General features: G+C 42.7%; 1 protein-coding gene across 1 annotated transcript; it reads right to left on the reverse strand.

The window, feature by feature from the left end:
* Positions 1-16,002: 16,002 nt before the first annotated feature.
* Positions 16,003-27,572, reverse strand: LOC139392619 (argininosuccinate lyase). Its single transcript, XM_071140715.1, has 16 exons — positions 27,411-27,572; positions 26,850-27,044; positions 25,368-25,451; positions 23,634-23,690; positions 23,385-23,482; positions 21,938-22,015; positions 20,973-21,050; positions 20,834-20,886; positions 20,570-20,632; positions 20,310-20,424; positions 20,136-20,220; positions 17,386-17,445; positions 17,215-17,298; positions 16,959-17,039; positions 16,720-16,826; positions 16,003-16,619 (listed from the first exon to the last, which is right to left on the reverse strand). The coding sequence occupies exons 1-16, from the start codon at positions 27,423-27,425 to the stop codon at positions 16,475-16,477; spliced, it is 1,398 nt and encodes a 465-aa protein (XP_070996816.1). The 5' UTR covers positions 27,426-27,572; the 3' UTR covers positions 16,003-16,474.
* Positions 27,573-27,621: the final 49 nt, after the last annotated feature.

Consider the following 27,621-nt stretch of genomic DNA (forward strand, 5'->3'; position numbering starts at 1 on the left):
TTGCAGGTACTAGTTACAGCTTGAAGCTCTCTCTTGAGTGGGCATCCTAATGAAAGCCAGTCAATATTTAAAATCAGAAAGTATACCGCTGTACTGATATCACATACACTATCAAGCATTTCACACGTTATCCAGATAACTGTTAGCACTTGGCAGCTTCCTACCAGAATGGGCTTTAGGTGAGGCATTTGAACCTGCAGCCATATTACTTCAACAGGAGATATTCTCTAAGCTTTACCACGATGTGGTTCTAAATATAGACCGCAACACTTTCTGGCATTTCTGTCTTTACTGTAAATGTTATAACCTTCTAATGCTACCACTGTATCAAAGGTATTATCTAAGTGAGTTTCAGAGGTTGTCAGAATATGAATGTCATATGTTACTAGCAAATGGTTGATTTTGTGAAACTTGTTTCTTAAGCAACATATGTTAACCTGGGCTATTTGTAACACTTTTCTGGGATGCTTGATTATTTTTATTGCTTTCTGGGAAGCTTAGCAGAGGTAGACATGCTCGGGTTATTTTTGATAGTGCAGGGTGGGCTGCACAAAGTAGACTTCCTACTAGGGCACACCACCTCAGTGCTAATAGTATTACTCTGGTTCATCGGCATGTGCTTACTGCATACAGTAGCTTTAGGATCAGTATAGGCATTCCGGGCAGTAAGAGAGACATATCTATTATGTTAACATCCCAGGTGCGTATTTTTCCAAGGCACTACCCAATCTTGGGGGTTCGGATCATAACATGGCTCAGCTCCTCCAAGTCTACAAAGCGCATCTGCAGTGAGAGATTGCCAAAAAAGTGGAGATTAAAAGCTGGACTCCTGAAGTCCTCCAAGACTGTTTTGAGTCCACTGACTGGGAGGCCCTGATAGACAGTGCCGATGACCTGGAAGAGGCAGCGGATACCGTCTCTGAGTACATCCATTCTGTGAGGATCTCGTTATTCCCAAAAATAAAAGTATTATCTTTCCCAATAATAACCAGTGGGTAACTCGGGAATTAAAAGAGCTCCTCGCCCAGAAAAAAGGATGTTTAAATCAGGTGGCAATAAAGAGGAAAGGAAAAATATTCAGAGGCAACTTAAAAGCCAAAGGAGTGCAAGGCAGCATACAAAGACAAATTAGAGAACCTTTTCAAGGACAAGGACAGTAGGAAAGCCTGGAAAGGGCTACAAACCAAAGAGACATTATGACTGTCAAAAATTACCTTGCTTTGCAAATGATTTGAACAGTTTCCATTGTAGGTTTGACATGTGTGATTTTATAATCGCAGCAGAAAGTGGCCTTGGACAGTATAGACAGCATACCAGCTGTTGATATACTGATTTCTGTGAATGACGTCAAGCAATACTTTCAACGTGTCAACCCAGGAAAATCATATGGTCCAGATGGCGTCAGCAGCAAGGCACTTCAGGCATGCTCAGACCAGCTCGCATTACCATTCCAGAAGCTGTTCCAGCGGTCACTGAACAGTGGGATAATTCCAGACTTATGGAAGAAGTCACTGATTTTCTTAATACCTAAAAACAACAGACCAAAAGAAAATAACGATTTACACCCTGTAGCCCTGACATATGTACCTATGAAATGTTTTGAAAAAGATTATTCCAAAACAAATTCTCCTCCGGTCTCTCATCCCAATTAGACTCAAATCAATTTGCATACCGTGCCTCCAGGGGTGTTGATGCGTTACTGGTAATGCTGAACAATATCAACATTTAGAGAAGGCAAATAGCCTAGTAAAAAATGTATTAATTGACTTCAGTAGCCCGTTTAACACCATCCAATCCCACTGGTATATAAACTCATGAATTTGGCTGTCAACTCAACTGATCAAGCGGATAAATAACTTCCTTGTGAACCGTACTCAACAAATGAAGTTTAACTCCGGCATCTCTACATCTAGAATGTTGAATACGGAAGCCCCTCAAGGTTGGGTACTTTCACCGATACTGTACACTAACGATTGTCAAGCCTTTGATGCAGCCCAGAAGTTTTTTTTTTTTAAATATGCAGATGACACCGCTGTTGTGGGTTTCCTCCACCCAGACCAAGCCTCTCTTCATGGTCTTGATAGAGAAACGGCAAAATTCATCCAGTGTGTGCAGATAACTTTCTTGAAATAAATGTTAACCTTTCTGGCGCAGGCGTTCCGCTAGTGACCCACCTTGACAACATCCGGTGAAATTGCATAGCGCAAAATTCAAATGACAGAAACAGTCATATTTAACATTCATGAAAATACAAGTGTCATACATCAGATAAAAGCTTCCCTTCTTGTTGATCCAGCCGCTGTGTCAGATTTCAAAAAGGCTTTACGGCGAAAGCACACCATGCGATTATCTGAGGACAGCGCCCCGCACACAAAAGCATTAAAAACATTTTTCAACCAGGCAGATGTCAGAAAGTCAGAAATAGCAAAAAAATAAATGCCTTCCCTTTGAAGATCTTCTTCTGTTGGCACTCCGAAAGGTGCCAGCTACATCATAAATGGTCCTTTTGTTCGATAAAGTCCTTCTTTATATCCCCAAAAACCAAACAAGTCAAACAACGTTTATAATCAAACCTCAGGTACCATAATACGTAAATAAACAATACAATTTCAGACGGAGAATCGTTATTGTCTTTACCGGAGACAAAGAACGCAACTCTCATCTTCGCGCATGAAAACACTACAGCAAAATGGGAGCTAAAGAATGTTGACATCTAATAAAAAGTATTTAGATAGCCCTTCATACATCAGCTGATATCTCAAAGTGCTGTACAGGAACCCAGCCTAAAACCCCAAACAGCAAGCAATGCAGGTGTAGAAGCACAGTGGCTAGGAAAAACTCCCTAGAAACGCCAAAACCTAGGAAGAAACCTAGAGAGGAACCAGGCTATGTGGGGTGGCCAGTCCTCTTCTGGCTGTGCTGGGTGGAGATTATAACAGAACATGGCCAAGATGTTCAAACGTTCATAAATGACCAGCATGGTCAAGTAATAATAATCACAGGCAGAACAGTTGAAACTGGAGGTGGACTGGGGACAGCAAGGACTCATCATGTCAGGTAGTCCTGAGGCATGGTCCTAGGGCTCAGGTCCTCCAAGAGAGAAAGAGAGAATTAGAGATACTTAAATTCACACAGGACACCGGATAGGACAGGTGAAGTACTCCAGATATAACAAACTGATCCTAGCCCCCCGACACATAAACTACTGCAGCATAAATACTGGAGGCTGAGACAGGAGGGGTCAGGAGACACTGTGGCCCCATCCGATGACACCCCCGGACAGGGCCAAACAGGAAGGATATAACCCCACCCACTTTGCCAAAGCACAGCCCCCACACCACTAGAGGGATATCTTCAACCACCAACTTACCATCCTAACCATCCTAAGACAAGGCTGAGTATAGCCCACAAAGATCTCCGCCAAGGCACAACCCAAGGGGGGGCGCCAACCCAGACAGGAAGATCACATCAGTGACTCAACCCTAGTAAGCCAGTGACTCAGCCACTGTAATAGGGTTAGAGGCAGAAAATCCCAGTGGAAAGAGGGGAACCGGCCAGGCAGAGACAGCAAGGGCGGTTCGTTGCTCCAGAGCCTTTCCGTTCACCTTCACACTCCTGGACCAGGCTACACTCAATCATATGACCCACTGAAGAGATGAGTCTTCAGTAAAGACTTAAAGGTTGAGACCGAGTTTGCGTCTATCACATGGGTAGGCAGACCATTCCATAAAAATGGAGCTCTATAGGAGAAAGCCCTGCCTCCAGCTGTTTGCTTAGAAATTCTAGGGACAATTAGGAGGCCTGCGTCTTGTGACCGTAGCGTACGTGTAGGTACAGTGCCTTGCGAAAGTATTCGGCCCCCTTGAACTTTGCGATCTTTTGCCACATTTCAGGCTTCAAACATAAAGATATAAAACTGTATTTTTCATGATTGTGGAACGACATTTATTGGATATTTCAAACTTTTTTAACAAATCAAAAACTGAAAAATTGGGTGTGCAAAATTATTCAGCCCCTTTACTTTCAGTGCAGCAAACTCTCTCCAGAAGTTCAGTGAGGATCTCTGAATGATCCAATGTTGACCTAAATGACTAATGATGATAAATACAATCCACCTGTGTGTAATCAAGTCTCCGTATAAATGCACCTGCACTGTGATAGTCTCAGAGGTCCGTTAAAAGCGCAGAGAGCATCATGAAGAACAAGGAACACACCAGGCAGGTCCGAGATACTGTTGTGAAGAAGTTTAAAGCTGGATTTGGATACAAAAAGATTTCCCAAGATTTAAACATCCCAAGGAGCACTGTGCAAGCGATAATATTGAAATGGAAGGAGTATCAGACCACTGCAAATCTACCAAGACCTGGCCGTCCCTCTAAACTTTCAGCTCATACAAGGAGAAGACTGATCAGAGATGCAGCCAAGAGGCCCATGATCACTCTGGATGAACTGCAGAGATCTACAGCTGAGGTGGGAGACTCTGTCCATAGGACAACAATCAGTCGTATATTGCACAAATCTGGCCTTTATGGAAGAGTGGCAAGAAGAAAGCCATTTCTTAAAGATATCCATAAAAAGTGTTGTTTAAAGTTTGCCACAAGCCACCTGGGAGACACACCAAACATGTGGAAGAAGGTGCTCTGGTCAGATGAAACCAAAATTGAACTTTTTGGCAACAATGCAAAACGTTATGTTTGGCGTAAAAGCAACACAGCTGAACACACCATCCCCACTGTCAAACATGGTGGTGGCAGCATCATGGTTTGGGCCTGCTTTTCTTCAGCAGGGACAGGGAAGATGGTTAAAATTGATGGGAAGATGGATGGAGCCAAATACAGGACCATTCTGGAAGAAAACCTGATGGAGTCTGCAAAAGACCTGAGACTGGGACGGAGATTTGTCTTCCAACAAGACAATGATCCAAAACATAAAGCAAAATCTACAATGGAATGGTTCAAAAATAAACATATCCAGGTGTTAGAATGGCCAAGTCAAAGTCCAGACCTGAATCCAATCGAGAATCTGTGGAAAGAACTGAAAACTGCTGTTCACAAATGCTCTCCATCCAACCTCACTGAGCTCGAGCTGTTTTGCAAGGAGGAATGGGAAAAAATTTCAGTCTCTCGATGTGCAAAACTGATAGAGACATACCCCAAGCGACTTACAGCTGTAATCGCAGCAAAAGGTGGCGCTACAAAGTATTAACTTAAGGGGGCTGAATAATTTTGCACGCACAATTTTTCAGTTTTTGATTTGTTAAAAAAGTTTGAAATATCCAATAAATGTCGTTCCACTTCATGATTGTGTCCCACTTGTTGTTGATTCATCACAAAAAAATACAGTTTTATATCTTTATGTTTGAAGCCTGAAATGTGGCAAAAGGTCGCAAAGTTCAAGGGGGCCGAATACTTTCGCAAGGCACTGTACTGCAATTAGAAGGCATCATGTTAATGTTACTACTTAGCTTCGGCTGTTGGAGGTCCTAACGAACCATGTCCAGATAAAGCGTCCAGAGTGAAAAAGTTGAATGGGAAAAAAAACTAATTGAGGGGAAAAAATATATATATAAACAGTAATTAAAAAGTAAAAACCGTAAAGTTGTCAGGTAGCAAAGTAAGGTTGGCAACAAAACGCACAGCAACACGTAAACAAGTCTCATCTAGTGGAAGCCCTAGGAACTGCAATCTGGGAGGTTTTCCCTTCATATTAAACATCACAGCCATTGGAAACAGTGGTGGGCGGAATTTGTCTTTTTCTGGATGGTTTGTCCTCGGGTTTTCGCCTGCCATATCAGTTCTGTTAAAAAAGGTTAACCTTTTAAATGTTTTTCATGATTTTGTTTGCGGGGCACTGTCCTCAGATAATCGCATGGTGTGCTTTCGCTGGAAAGCCTTTTTGAAATCTGACACAGTGGCTGGATTAACAAGGAGTTAAGCTTTATTTTAATGTATGACACTTGTATTTTCATGAATGTTAAATATTTATATTTCTGTAATTTGAAATTTACACTCTGCAATTTCACCGGATGTTGTCGAGGTGGGTCGCTAGCGGAACGCCTGCGCTAGAAAGGTTAAGAAAACAAAAGAGATGGAAATCGATTTCAAATTGAACAAAGCTCCACTACCCCCTACGAAGATCAATGGGGAATCAGTCGATAGTGACCACATATAAGTAAGTACCTGGGAATCGAAACTGAAATTTAATGACTGTGCCTTTACAAAGGTAAAGTAGTTGCAACAGATAAATTTTTTTAATGTAAACTGAACCATTTTAAATGTTGACCGCTATATCTTACAAATGTTCTATAAATCTGTCCTGCAGAGTGTGCTGTCCTTGGTCTGATATGCGAGTTCGTAAACATGCGAGTGCAAGACCAAGTCAAGCTTCAGCGCTTAAAGATGGTGGGAAGGATAATTGGTATAGATCAAGAATCGGCCACCAACCTGTACACAAAACTTGAAAGCATTTTACAGAACAGCACTCATCCCCTTCACTCAAAATTCAGTCACAGCAGCAGCCAGATACGTTGTGGGGAAAGACTTCTTCAAAAGGAAATTTAAACAGATAAGGGGACTCTTTGATTCCAACAGCCAATAGGCTGTATAACAAATAGTCTGTTTGTCCCTCAAGTATACAGCATATTGCACTTTCACTTTAAATGTGTAGCTATATCACTTTGAATGAATTAGTTTGTGTTTTCATGTACTTTCTTTTTAAGCACATGACCAAATGTATTTCCCCCTGGTGGGATAATAAAGTTGATCTGAATCTCGGAGTAGACGTGACAACAGCCTCCCACTGACGCATGGCTCCAGCTGCAGGATGACGACGGCCAGGAGGACAGCACCAAGGGTGAGGAGCGGGCAGGTCCGGACGGCAATTATTATTTATTTTTCATTTTTACATCCGGCGCCGACAGATTGCCGCCTCGCTTCGCTTTCTTAGGAAACTATGCAGTATTTTTTTTTTCTGTATTATTTCTTACACTGTTACCCCCGGAAATCTTAAGTCTTATTGCATACAGCTGGGAGGAATTCTTGGCTAGAAGAGCAACATCAACTTACCAACATTATGACCAGGAATACGACTTTCCCGATGCGGATCCTCTGTTTGGTCCACCACCCAGGACAATGAACCGGATCCCAGAAGGCGACCCAAAACAACGGCGCCGCTGAAGGGGCAGACGGAGCGGTCTTCTGATCAGGCACATTGCTCACCGCTCCCAAGTATACTACTTGCCAATGTCCAGTCTCTTGACAACAAGGTAGACGAAATCCGAGCAAGGGTTGCCTTCCAGAGAGACATCAGAGATCGCAACATTCTCTGCTTCACGGAATCATGGCTCACTCGGGATATGTTAGAGTCGGTACAGCCACCTGGTTTCTTCACGCATCAAGCTGACAAAAACAAACATCTCTCTGGTAAGAAGAAGGGCGGGGGTGTATGCCTTATGATTAACAAGTCGTGGTGTGATCATGACAACATACAGGAACTCAAGTCGTTTTGCTCACCTGACCTAGAATTCCTTACAATCAAATGCAGACCACGTTATCTACCAAAATAATTATCTTTGATTATAATGAGTTGTGTACATCCTCCCCAAGCAGACACCTCGACGGCCCTGGAAGAACTTCATTGCACTCTATGTAAACTGGAAACCACATATCCCGAGGCTGCATTTATTGTAGCTTGGGATTTTAACAAGGCTAATCTGAAAACAAGGCTCCCTAAATTTTATCAGCATATCGAATGCGCGACCTGGGCTGGCAAAATCCTGGACCATTGTTACTCTCACTTTCGCGATGCATACAAAACCCTCCGTCACCCTCTTTTTTGGCAAATCTGACCGACTCCATTTTGTTGCTCACAGCCTATAGACAGAAACTAAAACAGGAAACGCCCATGCTCAGGTCTGTTCAACGCTGGTCTGACCAATCTGATTCCACGATGGCCGATTAATTAGGGCCGATTTCAAGTTTTCATAACAATCAGAAATCGTTATTTTTGGGCGCCGATTTTGACGATTTATTATTATTTTTTACTACTTTATTTAACGAGGCAAGTCAGTTAAGAACACATTCTTATTTTCAATGACGGCCTAGGAACGGTGGGTTAACGGCATTGTTCAGGGGCAGAACGACAGATTTTTACCCTGTCAACTCAGGGATTCAATCTTGCAAGCTTACAGTTAACTAGTACAACGCTCTAACCACCTGCCTCACGAGGAGCCTGCCTGTTACGCGAAAGCAGTAAGAAGCCAAGGTAAGTTGCTAGCTAGCATTAAACTTATCTTATAAAAAACAATCAATCAATCATAATCACTAGTTAACTACACATGGTTGATGATATTACTAGTTTATCTATGCGTTGCATATAATCGATGCGGTGGGCATTCGCGAAAAAGAACTGTCATTGCTCCAACATGTACCTAACCATAAACATCAATGCCTTTCTTAAAATCAATACACAGAAGTATATATTTTTAAACCTTCATATTTAGCTAAAAGAAAGGTTAGCAGGCAATATTAACCAGGTGAAATTGTGTCACTTCTCTTGCGTTCATTGCACGCAGAGTAGAGTCAGGGTATCTGCAACAGTTTGGGCCGCCTGGCTCATTGTGAACTAATTTGATAGAAATTTACGTAATTATGACATAACATTGAAGGTTGTGCAATGTAACAGCAATATTTAGACTTAGGGATGCCATCCATAAATTACGAAACGGTTCCGTATTTCACTGAAAAAATAAATGTTTGGTTTTCGAAATGATAGTTTCCGGATTCTACCATATTAAAGACCATATTCAAGGCTCGTATTTCTGTGTGTTACTATGTTATAATTAAGTCTATGATTTGATAGAGCAGTCTGACTGAACGATGGTAGGCACCAGCAGGCTCGTAAGCATTCATTCAAACAGCACTTTCGTATGTTTTGCCAGCAGCCCTCCGCAATGCTTCAAGCACTGTGCTGTTTATGACTTCAAGCCTATCAACTCCCGAGATTAGGCTGGTGTAACCGATGTGAAATGGCTAGCTAGTTAGCGGGGTGCGCGCTAATAGCGTTTCAAACGTCACTCACTCTGAGACTTGGAGTAGTTGTTCCCCTTGCTCTGCATGGGTAACGCTGCTTCGAGGGTGGCTGTTGTCGATGTGTTCCTGGTTCGAGCCCAGGTAGCGGCGAGGAGAGGGATGGAAGCTATACTGTTACACTGGCAATACTAAAGTGCCTATAAGAACATCCAGTAGTCAAAGGTATATGAAATACAAATCGTAGAGAGAGAAATAGTCGTATAATTCCTATAATAACTACAACCTAAAACTTCTTACCTGGGAATATTGAAGACACATGTTAAAAGGAATCATCAGCTTTCATATGTTCTAATGTTCTGAGCAAGGAACTTAAACGTTAGCTTTCTTACATGGCACATATTGCACTTTTATTGAACATGTTTCATTATTTATTTGAGTCTAAATTGATTTTATTGATGTATTATATTAAGTTAAAATAAGTGTTCATTCAGTATTGTTGTAATTGTCATTATTACAAATAAATGAAATAAATACAAAAACAAATCGGCCGATTAATTGGTATCGGCTTTTTTTTGGTCCTCCAATAAATTGGTAATCGGTCGACCTCGAGTATACGCTGATTCGGTGAGCAAGTTTATTAGCAAGTGCATCGGTGACGTTGTACCCACGACGACTATTAAAACCTTAACCAACCAGAAAATGTGGATTGATGGCAGCATTCACGCAAAACTGAAAGCGCGGACCACTGCTTTTAATCAGGGCAAGGCGACCGGAAACATGACCGAATACAAACAGTGTAGCTATTCCCTCCGCAAGGCAATCAAACAAGCTAAGAGTCAGTATAGAGACAAAGTAGAGTCGCAATTCAAAGGCTCAGACATGAGAGGTATGTGGCCAGGGTCTACAGTCAATCACGGACTAAAGAAAACTAACTCCGTCGCGGACCCCGATGTCTTGCTCCCAGACATACTAAACAACTTCTTTGTTCGCTTTGAGGACAATACAGCGCCACCGACACTGCCCGCTACCAGTGTTAACCCTCCCAAGGCTGCCGGCCCAGACGGCATCCCTAGCTGTGTCTTCAGAGCATGCGCAGACTAGCTGGCTGTTGTGTTTACGGACATATTCAATCAATCCCTATCCCAGTCCGCTGTTCCCACATGCTTCAAGAGGGACACCATTGTTTCTGTTCCCAAGAAAGCAAAGGTAACTGAGCTAAACGACTATCGACTAGCACACACTTCCGTCATCATGAAGTGCTTTGAGAGAGTAGTCCATATCACCTCCACCCTACCTGACACTCAATACCCACTCCAATTTGCTTTACCGACCCAAAAGGTCCACAGACGACGCAATCACACTACCCTAACCCATCTGGACAAGAGGAATACCTATGCAAGAATGCTGTTCATCGACTACAGCTCAGACCCTGGGTCTCGACCCCACCCAGTGCAACTAGGTCCTGGACTTTCTGACAGGACGCCCCCAGGTGGTTAGGGTAGGAAACAACATCTCCACCCCGCTGATCCTCAACCCCACAAGGGTGCGTTCTCAGCCCCCAACCTGTACTCCCTGTTCACCCATGACTGCGTGGCCATGCACACCTCCAATTCAATCATCAAGTTTGCAGACAACACTAGAGAGGTAGGGTTGATTACCAACAACGACGAGACTGAGGAGGTGAGGGCCCTCGGGGTGTGGTGTCAGGAAAATAACCTCACACTCAACGTCAACAAAATAAAGGAGATGATCATGGACTTCAGGAAACAGCAGAGGGAGCACCCCCCTATCCAAAATAATTGGGACAGTAGTGGAGAAGGTGGAAAGTTTTAAGTTACACAGAGTACACATCACTGACAAACTGAAATGGTCCACCCACACAGACAGCGTGGTGAAGGCCAATCAGTACCTCTTCAACTTCAGGAGGCTGAAGAAATTTGGCTTGTCACCAAAAACACACAAACTTTTACAGATGCACAATCGAGAGCATCCTGTCGGGCTGTATCACCACCTGGTAAGGCAACTGCTCTGCCCACAACCGTAAGGCTCTCCAGAGGGTATTGAAGTCTGCACAACGCATCTCTGGGGGGGCAAACTACCTGCCCTCCAGGACACCTACACCACCCGATGTCACAGGAAGGCCAAAAAGATCATCAAGGACAACAACCACCCGAGCCACAGCCTGTTCACCCCGCTATCATCCAGAAGGCGAGGTCAGTACAGGTGCATCAAAGCTTGGACCGAGAGACGGAAAAACAGATTCTATCTCAAGGCATTCAGACTGTTAAACAGCCATCATTAACATTGAGTGGCTGCTGCCAACATAAGAATTTGTTCTTAACTGACTTGCCTAGTTAAAAGGTAAAAAAAAATATATCACCATATTGTATCGTGTGGCGGTCTGCGTCAGTCTCCCATAAATATTGTGACCCACCATGTCCAAGCCAACCAGTCCCCGTTATCTTTGACCTTCTACAGTCATCTCAACATCACTGTTGAGAACATGGGGCATTACGGTGAGAACTACCAGAACCCCTCTTCTAAATCTTCTTTATACCATCATGAAAATACTCCAGGAATATAACCTAGTTTATAATTCTTGTCCGTCATTAAAAAAGTAACTGCCAACCGTTGTAAAACTAAGAGGATAGAATATTGTGCTTCTCAAGTGACCCTAGATCAGCTCTTCCTGCTAAATACCATTCACAGAAACGATGAAGGCATGGAATGTAGAAATCTGACACTAGACTGACTGACTGTCCTCCTCTAGCTCACTTCTCCCTGCCTTGGTCGGTGCAGGTCAGTGAAGGAGGTCTGGGGGTACCTGGGTCCGAACACACTGACAGGGAACACTATCCCATGAAGGTAAACCCTGAGGCGGAGAATAACCATGTGATACAATTACAACATCTATTCCATCTCCCTGTCGTTTCTCTTCTCCATCTTTCCCTCTCTCTAGTTGCACATTGTTCACATCAAGGAGCCATACAATAGTCTAGAGGCTGAGCATGATACGTCAGGTATAGCGCAGCTCACCTTCCTGTTCGAGGTACTGATCAACCAATTAACTCACAAATTCCAATTCACATCCAGCTGCAAATGCAACACATTTCTCCAATATCAGTGTTGTTCCCAGGAGTCCAATGATGATCACCCTCACTACAATTCTTATAGAAGCCCTGGGAATTGTCCAGAATAACAGTAACTTTACATTCATACCTTTTTCACAATATCCTACCAACCTGAACCAGCAAGGTTCCAGCAACTATGGTGGATGCATACCAGTAGTTTAGTTCAGCAGGTCTAGGCTCAGAAGTGTGAAAAGGGTATTAGAACCATACAGTGTATACTGCCCTGTCCTCTCCCCCTACCCTTCCCTCCTCAGGGAATCAAAGCAGTCCCAGGGTTCAGACTGACATCATTCCCCCCTCACATGATCTGCACAACTACTATTGATACTACCAATCCTCGACTTCGGCAATGTCATTTACAAAATAGCCTCCAATACCCTACTCAACAAATTGGATGCAGTCTATCAGTGCCATCCGTTTTGTCACCAAAGACCCATATACTACCCACCACTGCGACCTGTACGCTCTCGTTGGCTGGCCCTCGCTTCATACTCGTCGCCAAACCCACTGGCTCCGTGTCATCTACAAGACCCTGCTAGGTAAAGTCCCCCCTTATCTCAGCTAGCTGGTCACCATAACATCACCCACCTGTTGCACGCGCTCCAGCAGGTATATCTCTCTGGTCACCCCCAAAACCAATTATTTATTTGGCCGCCTCTCCTTCCAGTTCTCTGCTGCCAATGACTGGAACGAACTACAAAAATCTCTGAAACTGGAAACGCTTATCTCCCTCACTAGCTTTAAGCACCAGCTGTCAGAGCAGATCACAGATTACTGCACCTGTACATAGCCCACCTATAATTTAGCCCAAACAACTACCTCTTTCCCTACTGTATTTATTTTATTAATTTTTTTCCTTTGCACCCCATTATTTTTATTTCTACTTTGCACATTCTTCCACTGCAAGTTTTACTTGCTATATTGTATTTACTTTGCCACCATGGCCTTTTTTTGCCTTTACCTCCCTTATCTCACCTCGTATATAGACTTGTTTCTACTGTATTATTGACTGTATGTTTGTTTTACTCCATGTGTAACTCTGTCATTGTATGTGTCGAACTGCTTTGCTTTATCTTGGCCAGGTCGCAATTGTAAATGAGAACTTGTTCTCAACTTGCCTACCTGGTTAAATAAAGATTTTTTTTTTAAAATCAAACGTGGGCTCCATGACGACACCAGGCTGTGACCAGGCAGTTGTTTGAACACAGTTCTACAGGACCATCCCTGTCAGCAACAGACAGGTAGGGGATAAAGGTGACTGGGGTTAGGCTCAAGTCAGAGTGGGGTTTTTAGAGATGCTGACTACACGAGGTCAGCAGAAATCCTGACCATTTCTGTACTGGGGAGGGCAGCGGCATAAAGTACTTAGGTACAAAAAAATACCTAAGTAGTACTAAAGTAGTTTTTTGGGGGGTATCTGTACTTCACAATTTAAATGACAACTTTTAATTCATTACATTACTAAAGAAAATAATGTACTTTTTAACTTTATACATTTTCCTTGACAACCAAAAGTACTCGTTACATTTTGAATGTTTAGAAAGACAGAAAAATTGTCAAATTCATGCACTCATCAAGAGAACATCACTGGTCATCCCTACTGCCACGGTCATCCCTTCTGGCAGACTCACTAAACACAAATTCTTAAGTTTGTAAAAATGTTGGTGTCCCTGTCTAGACTTAAATAAAAATATATATGTTGTCTGGTTTGCTTAATATAAGGAATTTGAAATGATTTATACTTAACTATAATTTATCAATTACATTTACATTTGATACTTAAGTATATTTAAAACCAAATACTTTTACTTACTCAAGTAGTATTTTACTGTGTGACTTTCACATAAGTCATTTTCTATTAAGGTATCTTCACTTTTACTCAAGTATGACAATTGGGTACTTTTTCCACCACTGCTGCTGCACTGAGGGAGCTCACAGTCAAAGATAGGTCCAATTCCAAAGCAACCTCTAGACACTTCTCAATTACCTGAAAGCATTAGACACGCAATATGTTTATATTCTGGGAAATATGTATCTTCTGGGCAATACTCTAGACTAGAGCAAACAAGATATGGCGGCGTTCCAGCCAGGTCTTTTCTTCTTCTTTCAATTACAACTGACTGAATGATGACAGTGCTTCTCTGACTGAGTGGAAGGTTAGCCCTCTTTATGTCAACACACTATATGTACAGTGCCTTGCGAAAGTATTCGGCCCCCTTGAACTTTGCGACCTTTTGCCACATTTCAGGCTTCAAACATAAAGATATAAAACTGTATTTTTTTGTGAAGAATCAACAACAAGTGGGACACAATCATGAAGTGGAACGACATTTACTGGATATTTCAAACTTTTTTAACAAATCAAAAACTGAAAAATTGGGCGTGCAAAATTATTCAGCCCCTTTACTTTCAGTGCAGCAAACTCTCTCCAGAAGTTCAGTGAGGATCTCTGAATGATCCAATGTTGACCTAAATGACTAATGATGATAAATACAATCCACCTGTGTGTAATCAAGTCTCCGTATAAATGCACCTGCACTGTGATAGTCTCAGAGGTCCGTTAAAAGCGCAGAGAGCATCATGAAGAACAAGGAACACACCAGGCAGGTCCGAGATACTGTTGTGAAGAAGTTTAAAGCCGGATTTGGATACAAAAAGATTTCCCAAGCTTTAAACATCCCAAGGAGTACTGTGCAAGCGATAATATTGAAATGGAAGGAGTATCAGACCACTGCAAATCTACCAAGACCTGGCCGTCCCTCTAAACTTTCAGCTCATACAAGGAGAAGACTGATCAGAGATGTAGCCAAGAGGCCCATGATCACTCTGGATGAACTGATCTACAGCTGAGGTGGGAGACTCTGTCCAAAGGACAACAATCAGTCGTATATTGCACAAATCTGGCCTTTATGGAAGAGTGGCAAGAAGAAAGCAATTTCTTAAAGATATCCATAAAAAGTGTTGTTTAAAGTTTGCCACAAGCCACCTGGGAGACACACCAAACATGTGGAAGAAGGTGCTCTGGTCAGATGAAACCAAAATTGAACTTTTTGGCAACAATGCAAAACGTTATGTTTGGCGTAAAAGCAACACAGCTCATCACCATGAACACACCATCCCCACTGTCAAACATGGTGGTGGCAGCATCATGGTTTGGGCCTGCTTTTCTTCAGCAGGGACAGGGAAGATGGTTAAAATTGATGGGAAGATGGATGGAGCCAAATACAGGACCATTCTGGAAGAAAACCTGATGGAGTCTGCAAAAGACCTGAGACTGGGACGGAGATTTGTCTTCCAACAAGACAATGATCCAAAACATAAAGCAAAATCTACAATGGAATGGTTCAAAAATAAACATATCCAGGTGTTAGAATGGCCAAGTCAAAGTCCAGACCTGAATCCAATCGAGAATCTGTGGAAAGAACTGAAAACTGCTGTTCACAAATGCTCTCCATCCAACCTCACTGAGCTCGAGCTGTTTTGCAAGGAGGAATGGGAAAAAAATTCAGTCTCTCGATGTGCAAAACTGATAGAGACATACCCCAAGCGACTTACAGCTGTAATCGCAGCAAAAGGTGGCGCTACAAAGTATTAACTTAAGGGGGCTGAATAATTTTGCACGCCCAATTTTTCAGTTTTTGATTTGTTAAAAAAGTTTGAAATATCCAATAAATGTCGTTCCACTTCATGACTGTGTCCCACTTGTTGTTGATTCTTCACAAAAAAATACAGTTTTATATCTTTATGTTTGAAGCCTGAAATGTGGCAAAAGGTCGCAAAGTTCAAGGGGGCCGAATACTTTCGCAAGGCACTGTATCTTCCATGAAGAGCCAGTGACAACATTTTGTAAATAAGCAACATTTAATTAATCATCAACACATTAAGACAAAAAGGTATGAACTGTCTGAAATATATAGTTGTACATATCACTACTATAGAGGTTAATATATCTAAATGCACTAAAGTTTTGAACTCCCATTTTTCAAAATCGATCTAAAGTGGTAACCATGGCATCTACCGGTATTTTAAAAAGGCACTTTACATGGCCTGAGCAACAAGGCAGTCCTACAGAATGGACCCAATGTTTTCTAGATTAGACACTGTTCTAGAAGGCAAACAATGGTTCTTAGGCAAATCCTAACTACTACTTTAGTCAAATTTTAACTTAGTCATACATGCATGGATGTGATGTTATCAGGAGCCAAAGAGAAAATTGGAACTTAGGATACACCCCAGAGATCCATTTGACCAATGTTGCTTGTAAAAGTTCATGTTGGGGTCAAAAGTTAAAAGGTAAGCGGTGAGGAGGAGAGGTCACTGGACCTGTTTCTTCAGCCAGGTCCTCATGTGCTCCACCTGTGCTGCCACGCTACTCTTGGCCGTGCCACCGGGGGCACTGTACTGCTCCACACTGCTACTGTAGTCCCACACTGCAGACACATCACTAGAAAACAGAGGGCTGGAAAGAGGAGCAAGGGGAGGGTGAAGTGGAAAAGAAGGAGTGGGGGGGCAAAAGAGTGTTACTATGAAGAAGTGTGTGCATGCGTGCTTGCGCTTACCTGGCAGTCCGCAGATCCTCCACAGTGAGTTGGTTCAGGGGAATGCTCTTGGATTCAGCCAGAAACACAGCTTTACCTGAGATACCATGAGCATCTCTGAACGGCACCTGGCGAGAGAGAGCGAGATAATTTAATACCACAATTGTGACACAGAAACAGTTCAACTTCAAACCATACCATGATTGTGATGAACACACAAACACACATATCCCTGGTTTGAGTGGATACTTCGTACTCACCCCCTTTCTGACGAGGTAGTAGGCCAGGTCAGTAGCCAGCATGTCAGGACTGAGGGCAGCTTCCATCACACTGGGATTGATCTGATACAGGAAACAGGAAATGGGTCAGAGAAATTGGTTGTGAAGGATGTTGTAGGGCACTAAGGTGTAAGGGTTTAGGATGTAGTAAGTAGGGCACAATGGTCTAAAGGTGTACAGTGTTGTGCACTAGGGTGTAGCATCTAAGGTGAATGGGGTCAGGTGTAGCATCTCTCACCTTTAGAGTGGACACGACACCTGTGGTGACCTGCAGCACAGCGTGTACCGTGTCAAAGCAGTCAAACATGGCCTCCTTATCCTCCTAGAGAGTCAGAGAACGAGATAATTATCACACACACACACACACACACACCACACACACACACACACCACACACATGTGACTGTACCTGCAGATCTTTGTTGTAGGTGCTTGGCAGGCCCTTCAGGGTCATCAGAAAGCCTGCACACTGACACACAGGACAGGTTTACACTAGTGATGCACCAATATGACATTTTTGTCTGATACCGATATCTGATATTTTCCTTGCCAAAAAAAAAACAATACCAATAACCGATATTCAAAATTTGTGGCCTTTTAACTATTTAACTGTGCTAGAATGCTTAACACACACACACACACACGGACGCAGCGGTCTAAGGCACTGCATCTCAGTGCACGAGGCATCACTACAGTCCCTGGCACGAATCCAAGCTGTATCACATCCGGTCATGATTGGGAGTCCCATAGTGCAGCGCACAATTGGCCCAATGTCGTCTGGGTTTGGCCGGGGTAGGCCGTCATTGTAAATAAGAATTTGTTCTTAACTGACTTGCCTAGTTAAATAAAAGGTTACACACACTGACCAAAAAGTTATTTTGTTGGCATTTACTTATGTCCCCATTACCAGTAACCAGGATTTCTATAGAACGCTGTTTGGGTCTTTGCATGTCAAAAAAGATAGACAATAGATACTGATACAAATAACACGATTTGACCAATCAGGACCTGAATATGACTGCACGCCACATAATAATTTAACGCGTTCACTCGTTTTTTACGTAATTACAAATTGATTACACTATCACTCGTATTTCATATGTCACAACGATTCATCGATACGTATGCTACGATGCTGGTAAAGTTGTCTCACGCACCTACAGTGCTGGTCATAAAAAAAATAAGCTTGCTAGCTCATGGGTGCAAACCAAAAACATAGAAAAATCTGTTTCAGTAGCTATAGTTAGCTAGCTAACTACATAGCTAGGTGTCATCTAAAATAACCCTAATTTATAACAGTTCTTATTTGATTAATGCTGGTCAGACCCATCTATGTGAAGCTAGACAATAAGGATTAGCCACAATAGTAGACTTTGTGGTTAGCCTTCAAAATAAAAGTATATAATTGACAGTGATGCAAATGAATACAAATAGTAGTACTATACCATAATTGAACAGATAATTTTTCTCTCTCTTTTTCTCTCTCGCTCTCTCTCAGAGGACATGAGCCCTAGGACCATGCCTCAGGACTACCTGGCATGATGACTCCTTGCTGTCCCCAGTCCACCTGGCCGTGCTGCTGCTCCAGTTTCAACTGTTCTGCCTGCGGCTATGGAACCCTGACCTGTTCACCGGATGTGCAACCTGTCCCAGACCTGCTGTTTTCAACTCTCTAGAGACAGCAGAGTAGAGATACTCTTAATGATCGGCTGTGGAAAGCCTACTGTCATTTACTCCTGAGGTGATGACTTGCTGCACCCTCGACAACTACTGTGATTATTATTATTTGACCATGCTGGTCATTTATGAACATTTGAACATCTTGGCCATGTTCTGTTAAACTCTCCACCCGGCACAGCCAGAAGAGGATTGGCCACCCCTCATAGCCTGGTTCCTCTCTAGGTTTCTTCCTAGGTTTGGTCTTTCTAGGGAGTTTTTCCTAGCCACCGTGCTTGCTGTTTGGGGTTTTAGGCTGGGTTTCTGTACAGCACTTTGAGATATCAGCTGATGTAAGAAGGGCTATATATCAATGACATGGGGTATCAGTCTACTCTGACTGATACCGGACTAACCCGGTCAGGTCGAGCCTCACTAGCCAGATGAAGCTAGCTGGCTGCTTATAACGTTAGCTTTGGGCAAAAGGGTTAAGTAGCTGGCTAGCTACTTATGTTCATGAAATGATGTTCAATTTCAATAGGCGAACAACAATACTTACTCCAAGGATTCCTAAATCATTGCTAAGAATAATGAAAATGACTGCAGTTCCTACTGGTCATTGTTTTCAGGCTGGTTGTATTGGTACTAGCTAGTTACCAAGCTAAAGCTAGCTAGCTATCCCAGAAGTTGCAGTCGAACAAATAATGCTTTGTTACCAAAGCGGTATTGTAAACACATCTTTCGTGGACGATGTTTGCAGGGTTTTTTGTACAGCTTTGACGGTGCTACTGATAGTAGTGGTGGCGTTTGGCTTGCACGTGGAAATTCAGAACACACACCATTCTATATTAGAACTGTGTTATTTGACGTTTCAAATACTGTTATTGTCAAATAGTGTTATCATTTTTGACACTCAAAGACTCAAAAGGCATTCCATAGTATGTCGTGAAGCTAATAGCAGTAACGCTATTACTGTGCAACTCTGGTAGGGCAACATATGAACAATAGCGCACTTGGTAACGTTAGTGTGTACCGGTGCTCGACCAGTCGCGAAAGCCAACATCACCCACGACAGAGAACGGCTGATTGTCAAGGGCAATGAATTCCATTATCTTGGCGTTAATGGATTTTGCCTTTGAGTTGTCTCGCTGACATTTTCTTACTCTTTCAAATGACTGCTCGATACACACAGCAGACATTGTGGGCTAAGGTTAGGAATGCTGTGTTGCAGGTGCAGCACAACATTTTTCGTGGCGTCAGTACGTTATATAGGTATGCACGTCAGCTTTGATATCGGTTTTTCACATTGACGTAAACTAGACAGACATCGGGCCGATCCCGATGTTGGCATTTTTAGCTAATATCGTCTGATTCCGATATGTTCACCGATATAGCGGGCATCCCTAGTTTACACACACTTATAATACTATTAATATAATAAAGGATGCTTTCTTATTATAATATAACTAATGGTGTTCTAATGCGTTTCAGTTGGGGTCTTACTCTGCCAAAGACACGGCCAGCTTTACTCCTGATCAACTCCAGACTGTCAGCATTCTTCTTCTGAGGCATCAGACTGCTGCCTGTGCTACACACACACAGAGAGAAAGATTGTTAGAATATAACAAAGGAAAAAAGGAGAACATATTGTTTTGAGTTCAGTCATCACACACACACCTGTATGCGTCAGAGAGTGTGAGGAAGGAGAACTCCTTAGTGCTGTAGAGCATCAGGTCCTCTGCCATCTTACTGAGGTGCGTCAGACACAGAGATGCCCAGAACAAGAACTCAGCTGAGAGAGGGAGGGGAGGGTGGAGCCAGCGAGCGAGACAAAGCATGAGCAGGGCAATGCAGTGAGTCGGTTAATGCCAATATTTCTCAACTTCACATCTACATGTCTTCTCAGAATAGTAATAAAGCCAATGTGGTTACCATACCAATAAAGTCCCTCTGGCCTGTGGCGTCCATGCTGTTGATGCTGATGTCATCAAAGGCCAGCTCTACAGGGGCAAAGAGGGAATAGGGTGTGTCTTTTAAGTGTTTGGACCGCAGCCACTGACTTGGTACATGTGTATAATTAATTGACATTTTGCCTTATAAGCGCGTGTTATAACCATTCATAAGAGTTCACGGCTCCTTATGTATGTTTATAGGTTATGTATGTTTAAAGGAGCTGATTATCTATGCAGGTTGACTCTCACCTTGACGCAGCATTTCCCTGTCGATGTTGAATGGAGTTCCAGCTATTGCTCCACTGGGTAACAAGAGTAGACAAGGTATAACTAACTCACAGATGACATAACCGTGTGTGTGTGTGCGTGCACGCTCGTGTGCGTGTACCTTCCCAGGGGGAGCACGTTGACTCGTCTATTGATCTCCTGAAGCTGTTCCACGTCTCTGCTCAGGGCCACCGCATGACTGGGCAACAATCATAGAAATATGTTTAGACTAACAACATCCCCGACCACCTCAATTCTGCCTTTAATTTGCAACATTTGAAAGTGTGTTTTTTACATTGGATAAAAGTAGAGACTCAGAGCTAGGAAATAGTATATCATATACTGCAGGAACAACGGGGAAGTAATTCTGCTTTGAAAGTCGACAAACTTGTAACTCGACAAACTTGTAACTCCACTTTTGAGAAAATGGCCCTTGAATGTTTTGGCACACCTACTGGAGAGCTCTCCTTTGTCTACACCTATTAACCATTGTTCACACCCTTCTAAGCCTTAGCCCCATCTAAATCTTTCACAATTCACATGTGAGGCCATGTGCTAAACAAGGTGAGTAAGGTAGTAAACAACCCAAGATTAAGACTAAAAGTAGTAACCTACAATGAGGAAAAACTCCAGGTAAAAATACATTTGATCTAGTCCTTGGCAGATGTCCTAATCTGAATTTGGTGCAGGTCATGTTGTTCTTCACATTACCACCTCTGGTAAACAAACAATATATAAAATAATAATAATAAATAATAAATTAGCAAAAAATTATAAAAAACAGTTGTCACTTTGTCATTTTGGGGTATAGTGTGTAGATTGATGAGGGGGGAACAAATATTTAATGCATTTTAGAATAAGGCTGTAACATAACAAAATGTGGAAAAAGTCCAAGGGCTCTGAATACTTTCCGAAGTCACTGTATGCTCTGTAGACTGAAACAACATTCACTTTATATTCCATCAATATTTGATTCCTCAATCCTGTTTTTAACTGTGACTCAGCAACAAGCAGAGGATCTAGAAATCATTTAGGAACATTGCAAAGATATGCAGTGGGGCTTAACAGAAGGAGAGGCTATAGTACCTCAGAATCCAGTGGCTCCATCTGATTGGCTGAGCTCTCTGCATGTGGGTGTACCCAGGAAACAGGACATCAATCTCTCTGCAGATCAAAAGACAATAGGTAAACATGATATTGTGTGTGTGTGCGTGCATACATGGAACTGCCAACTGTGTCTTAATAGGGCGTTGGGCCACCACAAACCAGCAGAACAGCTTCAATGAGCCTTGGCATAGATTCTACAAGTGTCTGCAACTCTATTTGTTGGATTTGACGCCATTCTTCCACTAGGAATTCCAATATTTGGTGTATTGTTGATGGTTGTGGAAAACGCTGTCTCAGGCCTCACTCCAGAATCTCCCATAAGTGTTCAATTGGGTTGAGATCTGGTGACTGAAGCGACCATGGCATATCGGGAAAGATCAGCGTGAACAGTTTGTCACTGAAGCTCCTGCCAAACATACCCCAACAATCACCCCTCTTTCAAAATCACTAACATCACTTCTTCTAGCCACGGTAGCCAAAATAACAGGCAACTGGGTTTGCCTAGCATTTTTATACATGGCCCTAAATGTTAATAGTGTTGGTTGACGGTAATGTGTGTGACAAGTCAGTCAAAACAGCATCCATATTGCTCTAGCCGGCAGCATTGTGGAGATTCAGAACCTAACCCAGCAAACTAGTTTAGTCATCAGAGGGACAGGTTTACACCCTATCCTTTTTCCCCCCATGGTCCTTCGAGACGGTTTAGCAACCAACGGTTTTTCACGTTCCTGCAAAACACCGAATTCTGACTTGGCTACAGTGAAGATGTTCCGGTACCCAGATGAAGAACAGTTTCCGAACCCCTGGATGCAGATGAGTTAGTTTGCATTCCCATATGCCAAAAGGGGCTGCTGTCACCACCCACACGCACAAAGCTGTCGCTTCCCAGAGGAAGAAGAGCTGCGAGGCCTAGCAGCTATCCATCACAGCCCTTTGGCTTCAGTCAATCAGCTTGCCCAAATTCACATCTGAACCCCTCCCACCCCAGGTCTGAGTATTTTTAGTCATCGAAAGAAGAAAACGCACATTTTGTATGGCGACTAAGTTGACTGTGTTTACTAGCAAGATTGTGCGTGTATCTAAGAAAAACCACAAGTTGATTCCTAAATAACTGAAGAGTGTGTGTTAATACTGTGTGATAGTGAGGAACATAAATAAAAGTTCTGGACTAAGAAGCATCAGTACTGTTCTTGCACAGACAGCCTGTAAGCAAGTCAGAATCTCCATGAATCAGCATTAAGTACATAGCGAGTGAGGGCTCAGAAGACAACCGCTCAGACAAGACCCAGCTAGCCATTTTTTCATTAAGCATGATGGGATGTTAATTCCACACCTGTGTGGATGCACCTGCTTTCAATATACTGTGTATCCCTCATTTACTGAAGTGTTTCCTTTATTTTGTCAGTTACCTGTACATAAAACTTACACTGCTGCTCTCTCCACCATGGTTGTGATGAGTTGGAGAGCGTTTCCCTTAAGAATGGAGATAGCATCCCTCAGCCACAACCTCATGTCTGTTACCACCTGATCAACCAATAGAAACACAGAATCATGTCTGAGACCCAATCGTCCACCAATAAAACACAGCAGGATAGAACAATCTCAAAACTCCACTAGTTACTTCTCTTTCAAAAAACAGGCAAAGAACGTGTATTCAGCAGATCACCACACCTACCTGGTCATTTCTGCTCCTACCAGTGTGTAACTTCCCAGCTGGCTCACCTATCAGCTCCTGATAAAACACACACAGAGATAAATATAATACAAATATATGCAGTGCATTCGAAAAGTATTCAGACCCCTTCCTTTTTCCACATGTTAAATTATTCCCTCAATCTACACATAATACCCTATAATGACAAAGCGAAAACAGCTTTTTAAAAATGTCTGCAAATGTATTCAAAATAAAACACAGAAAAACCTTACAGTATTCAGACCCTTTGCTATGAGACTCAATTTTGCTCTGGTGCGTCCTGTTTCCATTGATCATCCTTGAGATGTTTCTTCAACTTGGAGTCTAGACGTGGTAAATTAAATTGATTGGGCATGATTTGGAAAGGCACAAATCTGTCTGTATAAGGTCCCACAGTTGACAGTGCATGTCATAACAAAACCCGAAGCCATGAGGTCGAAGGAATTGTCCGTAGAGCTCCGAGACAGGATTGTGTTGAGGCACAGAACTGGGGAAAGGTACCAACAAATGTGGACACATTGAAGGTCCCCAAGAACACAGTGGCCTCCATCATTCTTAAATGGAAGAAGTTTGGAAACACCAAAACTCTTCTTACTGACCAAACTGAGCAATCGGGGGAGAATGGCCTTGGTCAGGGAGGTGACCAAGAACCTGATGGTCCCTCTGACAGAGCTCTAGAGTTCCTCTGTGGAAATGGGAGAACCTTCCAGAAGGACAAACATCTCTGCAGCACTCCACCAATCAGGCCTTTAGGATAGAGTGGCCAGATGGAAGCCACTCATCAGTAAAAAGCACATGATAGCCCGTTCGGAGTTTGCCAAAAGGCACCTAAAGGACTCTCAGACCATGAGAAACAAGATTCTCTGGTCTGATGAAACCAAGATTGAACATCGGCCTGAATGCCAAGCGTCGCGTCTGGAGGAAACCAGGCACCACGGTGAAGCATGCGGGTAGCATCATTCTGTAGGGATGTTTTTCAGCAGCAGGGACTGGGAGACTAGTCAGAATCGAGGCAAAGATGAACAGAGCAAAGTACAGAGATCCTTGATGACAACCTGCTCCAGAGCGCTCAGGACCCCAGACTGGGGAAAAGGTTCACCTTTCAACAGGACATCAACCCTAAGCACACAGCGAAGGCAATGCAGGAGAGGCTTCGGGACAAATCTCTGAATGTCCTTAAGTGGCCCAGCCAGAGCCTGGGCTTGAACCTGATCTAACATCTCTGGAGAGACCTGAAAATAGCTGTGCAGATACGCTCCGCCATCCAACCTGACAGAGCTTGAGAGGATCTGCAGAGAGGAATGAGAGAAACTCCCCAAATACAGGTGTGCCAAACTTGTAGCGTCATACCCAAGAAGACTCAAGGCTGTAATCACTGCCAAAGGTGCTTCAAGAAAGTACTAAGTAAAGGGTCTGAATACTCATGTAAATGTGATATTTCAGGGGGGGTTTTTATGCATTTGCAAACATTTCTAAAAAACAGTTTTTGCTTTGTCATTATGGGTTATTGTGTGTTGATTGATGAAGGAAAACAACTATTGAATACATTTTAGAATAAGGCTGTAATGTAACAAAATGTGGAAAAAGTCAAGGGGTCTGAAAACTTTCCGAATGCACAGTAATTCTGACAATCAGGAGTCCGGAATTGAATATTGTTACAATCTTCAGCCAGCACTCTGAATTGACGATTCAAGGTTAGCCCCACCCACACTTCACCTTTAGTCTGCGCTCATTGGCTGTGTGGATGTCCTCATCTCCAGGCTTGACCTCAAAAACACCTTTGGCCCATTCATCATGGATCTGAAACACACACGCACGGTCATCCGTAAGTGAAGTTTGGTTCATCTTCACATCTGCATTTTCATATTCATCTTCATATTGTTTGGGGATAGAATCTGTTCAAGTGACCAGATTCTATCCCCAAACAATATGACTGATAAACAGCTAAGCAAAATAGCTACACGGACTATCTGAGTTAACCTTGCATCTTTATTGACCTTTTATTTTAACCTTTGCGCTATTAACACTCACAGGGCCCTACAAACTCACACACACTGTCACTCCAACACTCACTCACACATTTTTTTACTTAATCTTTATTTAACTAGGCAAGTCAGTTAATAACAAATTCTTATTTACAATGACGGCCTAGGAACAGTGGGTTAACTGCCTTGTTCAGGGGAAGAACGACAGATTTTTACCTTGTCAGCTCAGGGATTCAATCTAACAACCTTTCGGTTACTAGTCCAACGCTCTAACCACTAGGCTACCTGCCACCCCAATATGCACATACATTTTTGCTGACTCTACACACACGCACACCCACTCACATACAAGATGCTGCTACTCTGTCTTATATGTTGTATAGGATATATAGCCTTGTCACCTTACCCCTATACATACCTACCTCCATCACTCCAGTATCCCTGCACATGTAAATATGGTATTGGAACTGACTTTTTAAATGTTTCCTTTATAAGTAAGTATGCTTACTTCAAACATCAGTGAGGCAAGTGGTACTTACTTTATTTACTATTCTATAGGTTTTTTTCTATTAATACATTGTTATTGATTATTGTATTGTTGGTTTTTGAGTTTGCAAGAAAGGCATTTCACTATACGTGTGCATGTGACATTAAAACTTGCCGTGCACATGTGAATGCAGAGAGGAATTCTGCACTAAGGCAGATTTTCAGCCGTCACCTATTAACTCCAAAAAAGCCACATGGTGGGCTATGACACATTCACACCCACTTTTTGTTGCGTTCGATAGTGTGATCAAAATTCAACGGTCCCCATAACCAAAAAAATAAGGCCATTCAAATGTCAAACGCGGTGGGTTAATGTGTGGATACATTTTAAACTTTAGGGGATATTGTTGATTTGATGTGGCCAGTACAATCTAGTAGTCTTCCACATTGTCTACCTTCTTGACTTTGTGCGGTTGCCTGTGCCCAATAATGTTTGTACCATGTTGTGCTGCTGCCATGCTGTGTTGTCATGTATTGCTGCCATGCTATGTCGTCTTAAGTCTCTCTTTATGTAGTGCTGTGGTGTCTCTTGTCATGTGTGTTTTGTCCTATATTTGTTTAATCGAAGCCCCCCTCCCAACATGAGGCCTTTTGGTAGGCCATCATTGTAAATAAAATGACTTGCCTAGTTAAATAAAACAAAATATACTGGTGCGTGTGTATTCACCTGGTCCATCCCATGTAGGATATTGTCCTTCTCCTCTGCAGTGACCAGCTTGGCCTTCTCCAGGGCTTTAGCATATGCCTTGCTGCCACGGATGTCTGCGTCCCACATCCGCTTGTCGTAGGCGATGGACGCGTTGAATTTTTCCATGATCGGGTCGGTGTCACCCACGAACCGACCTCCCCACAGTTTACTCCCCTGATAGAGACAAACAGGCAGGCATGGGCACGCAGACAGATAGACAGACAAATAAAAAAAGCCAGATATACAAATACACCGACAGAGACAGCATAGGCAGTATCATTCGTCTCCAAATTTTCACAAAGCCGCCAGCTAGCAAACAACATTGAAACCTGTCAGCGCTGCTTTTCTTTGAAGAACCACTAGATCCAACAAGCTAGCATTTATTTAACCTAGAGAAGACCCATGTTGTCCAAGCTTCTGGACAGCTGATTTGACTGCACAGCGCAATGAAAACAATCCCTGGACATACAAAGCCAAACGTGGACGAGTTTAGCTGACTCAACAGTTTTAATAAAGAAATACATCGAAAAGTTGTCTTACATCTGCACTCGCCATTCTCTTCTCTCAAAGATACCGTAGATGTCTGACTGTTCACTACCTAGCATCAGCAAAACGTCGACGACAGGGAACAAATGGTGTGATAAGAATCAAAACCACAAATACTAGTATTTTGCCAGCAGCACAAACAATTACGTCACTTTCGCATGGTAATGTTGAAACCTTCTAAATAAAAGCCCGCATTTCAAAACAT

This window comes from Oncorhynchus clarkii, chromosome 33, assembly GCF_045791955.1.
Source record: "Oncorhynchus clarkii lewisi isolate Uvic-CL-2024 chromosome 33, UVic_Ocla_1.0, whole genome shotgun sequence".
In the NCBI taxonomy this organism is placed as follows: domain Eukaryota; kingdom Metazoa; phylum Chordata; class Actinopteri; order Salmoniformes; family Salmonidae; genus Oncorhynchus; species Oncorhynchus clarkii.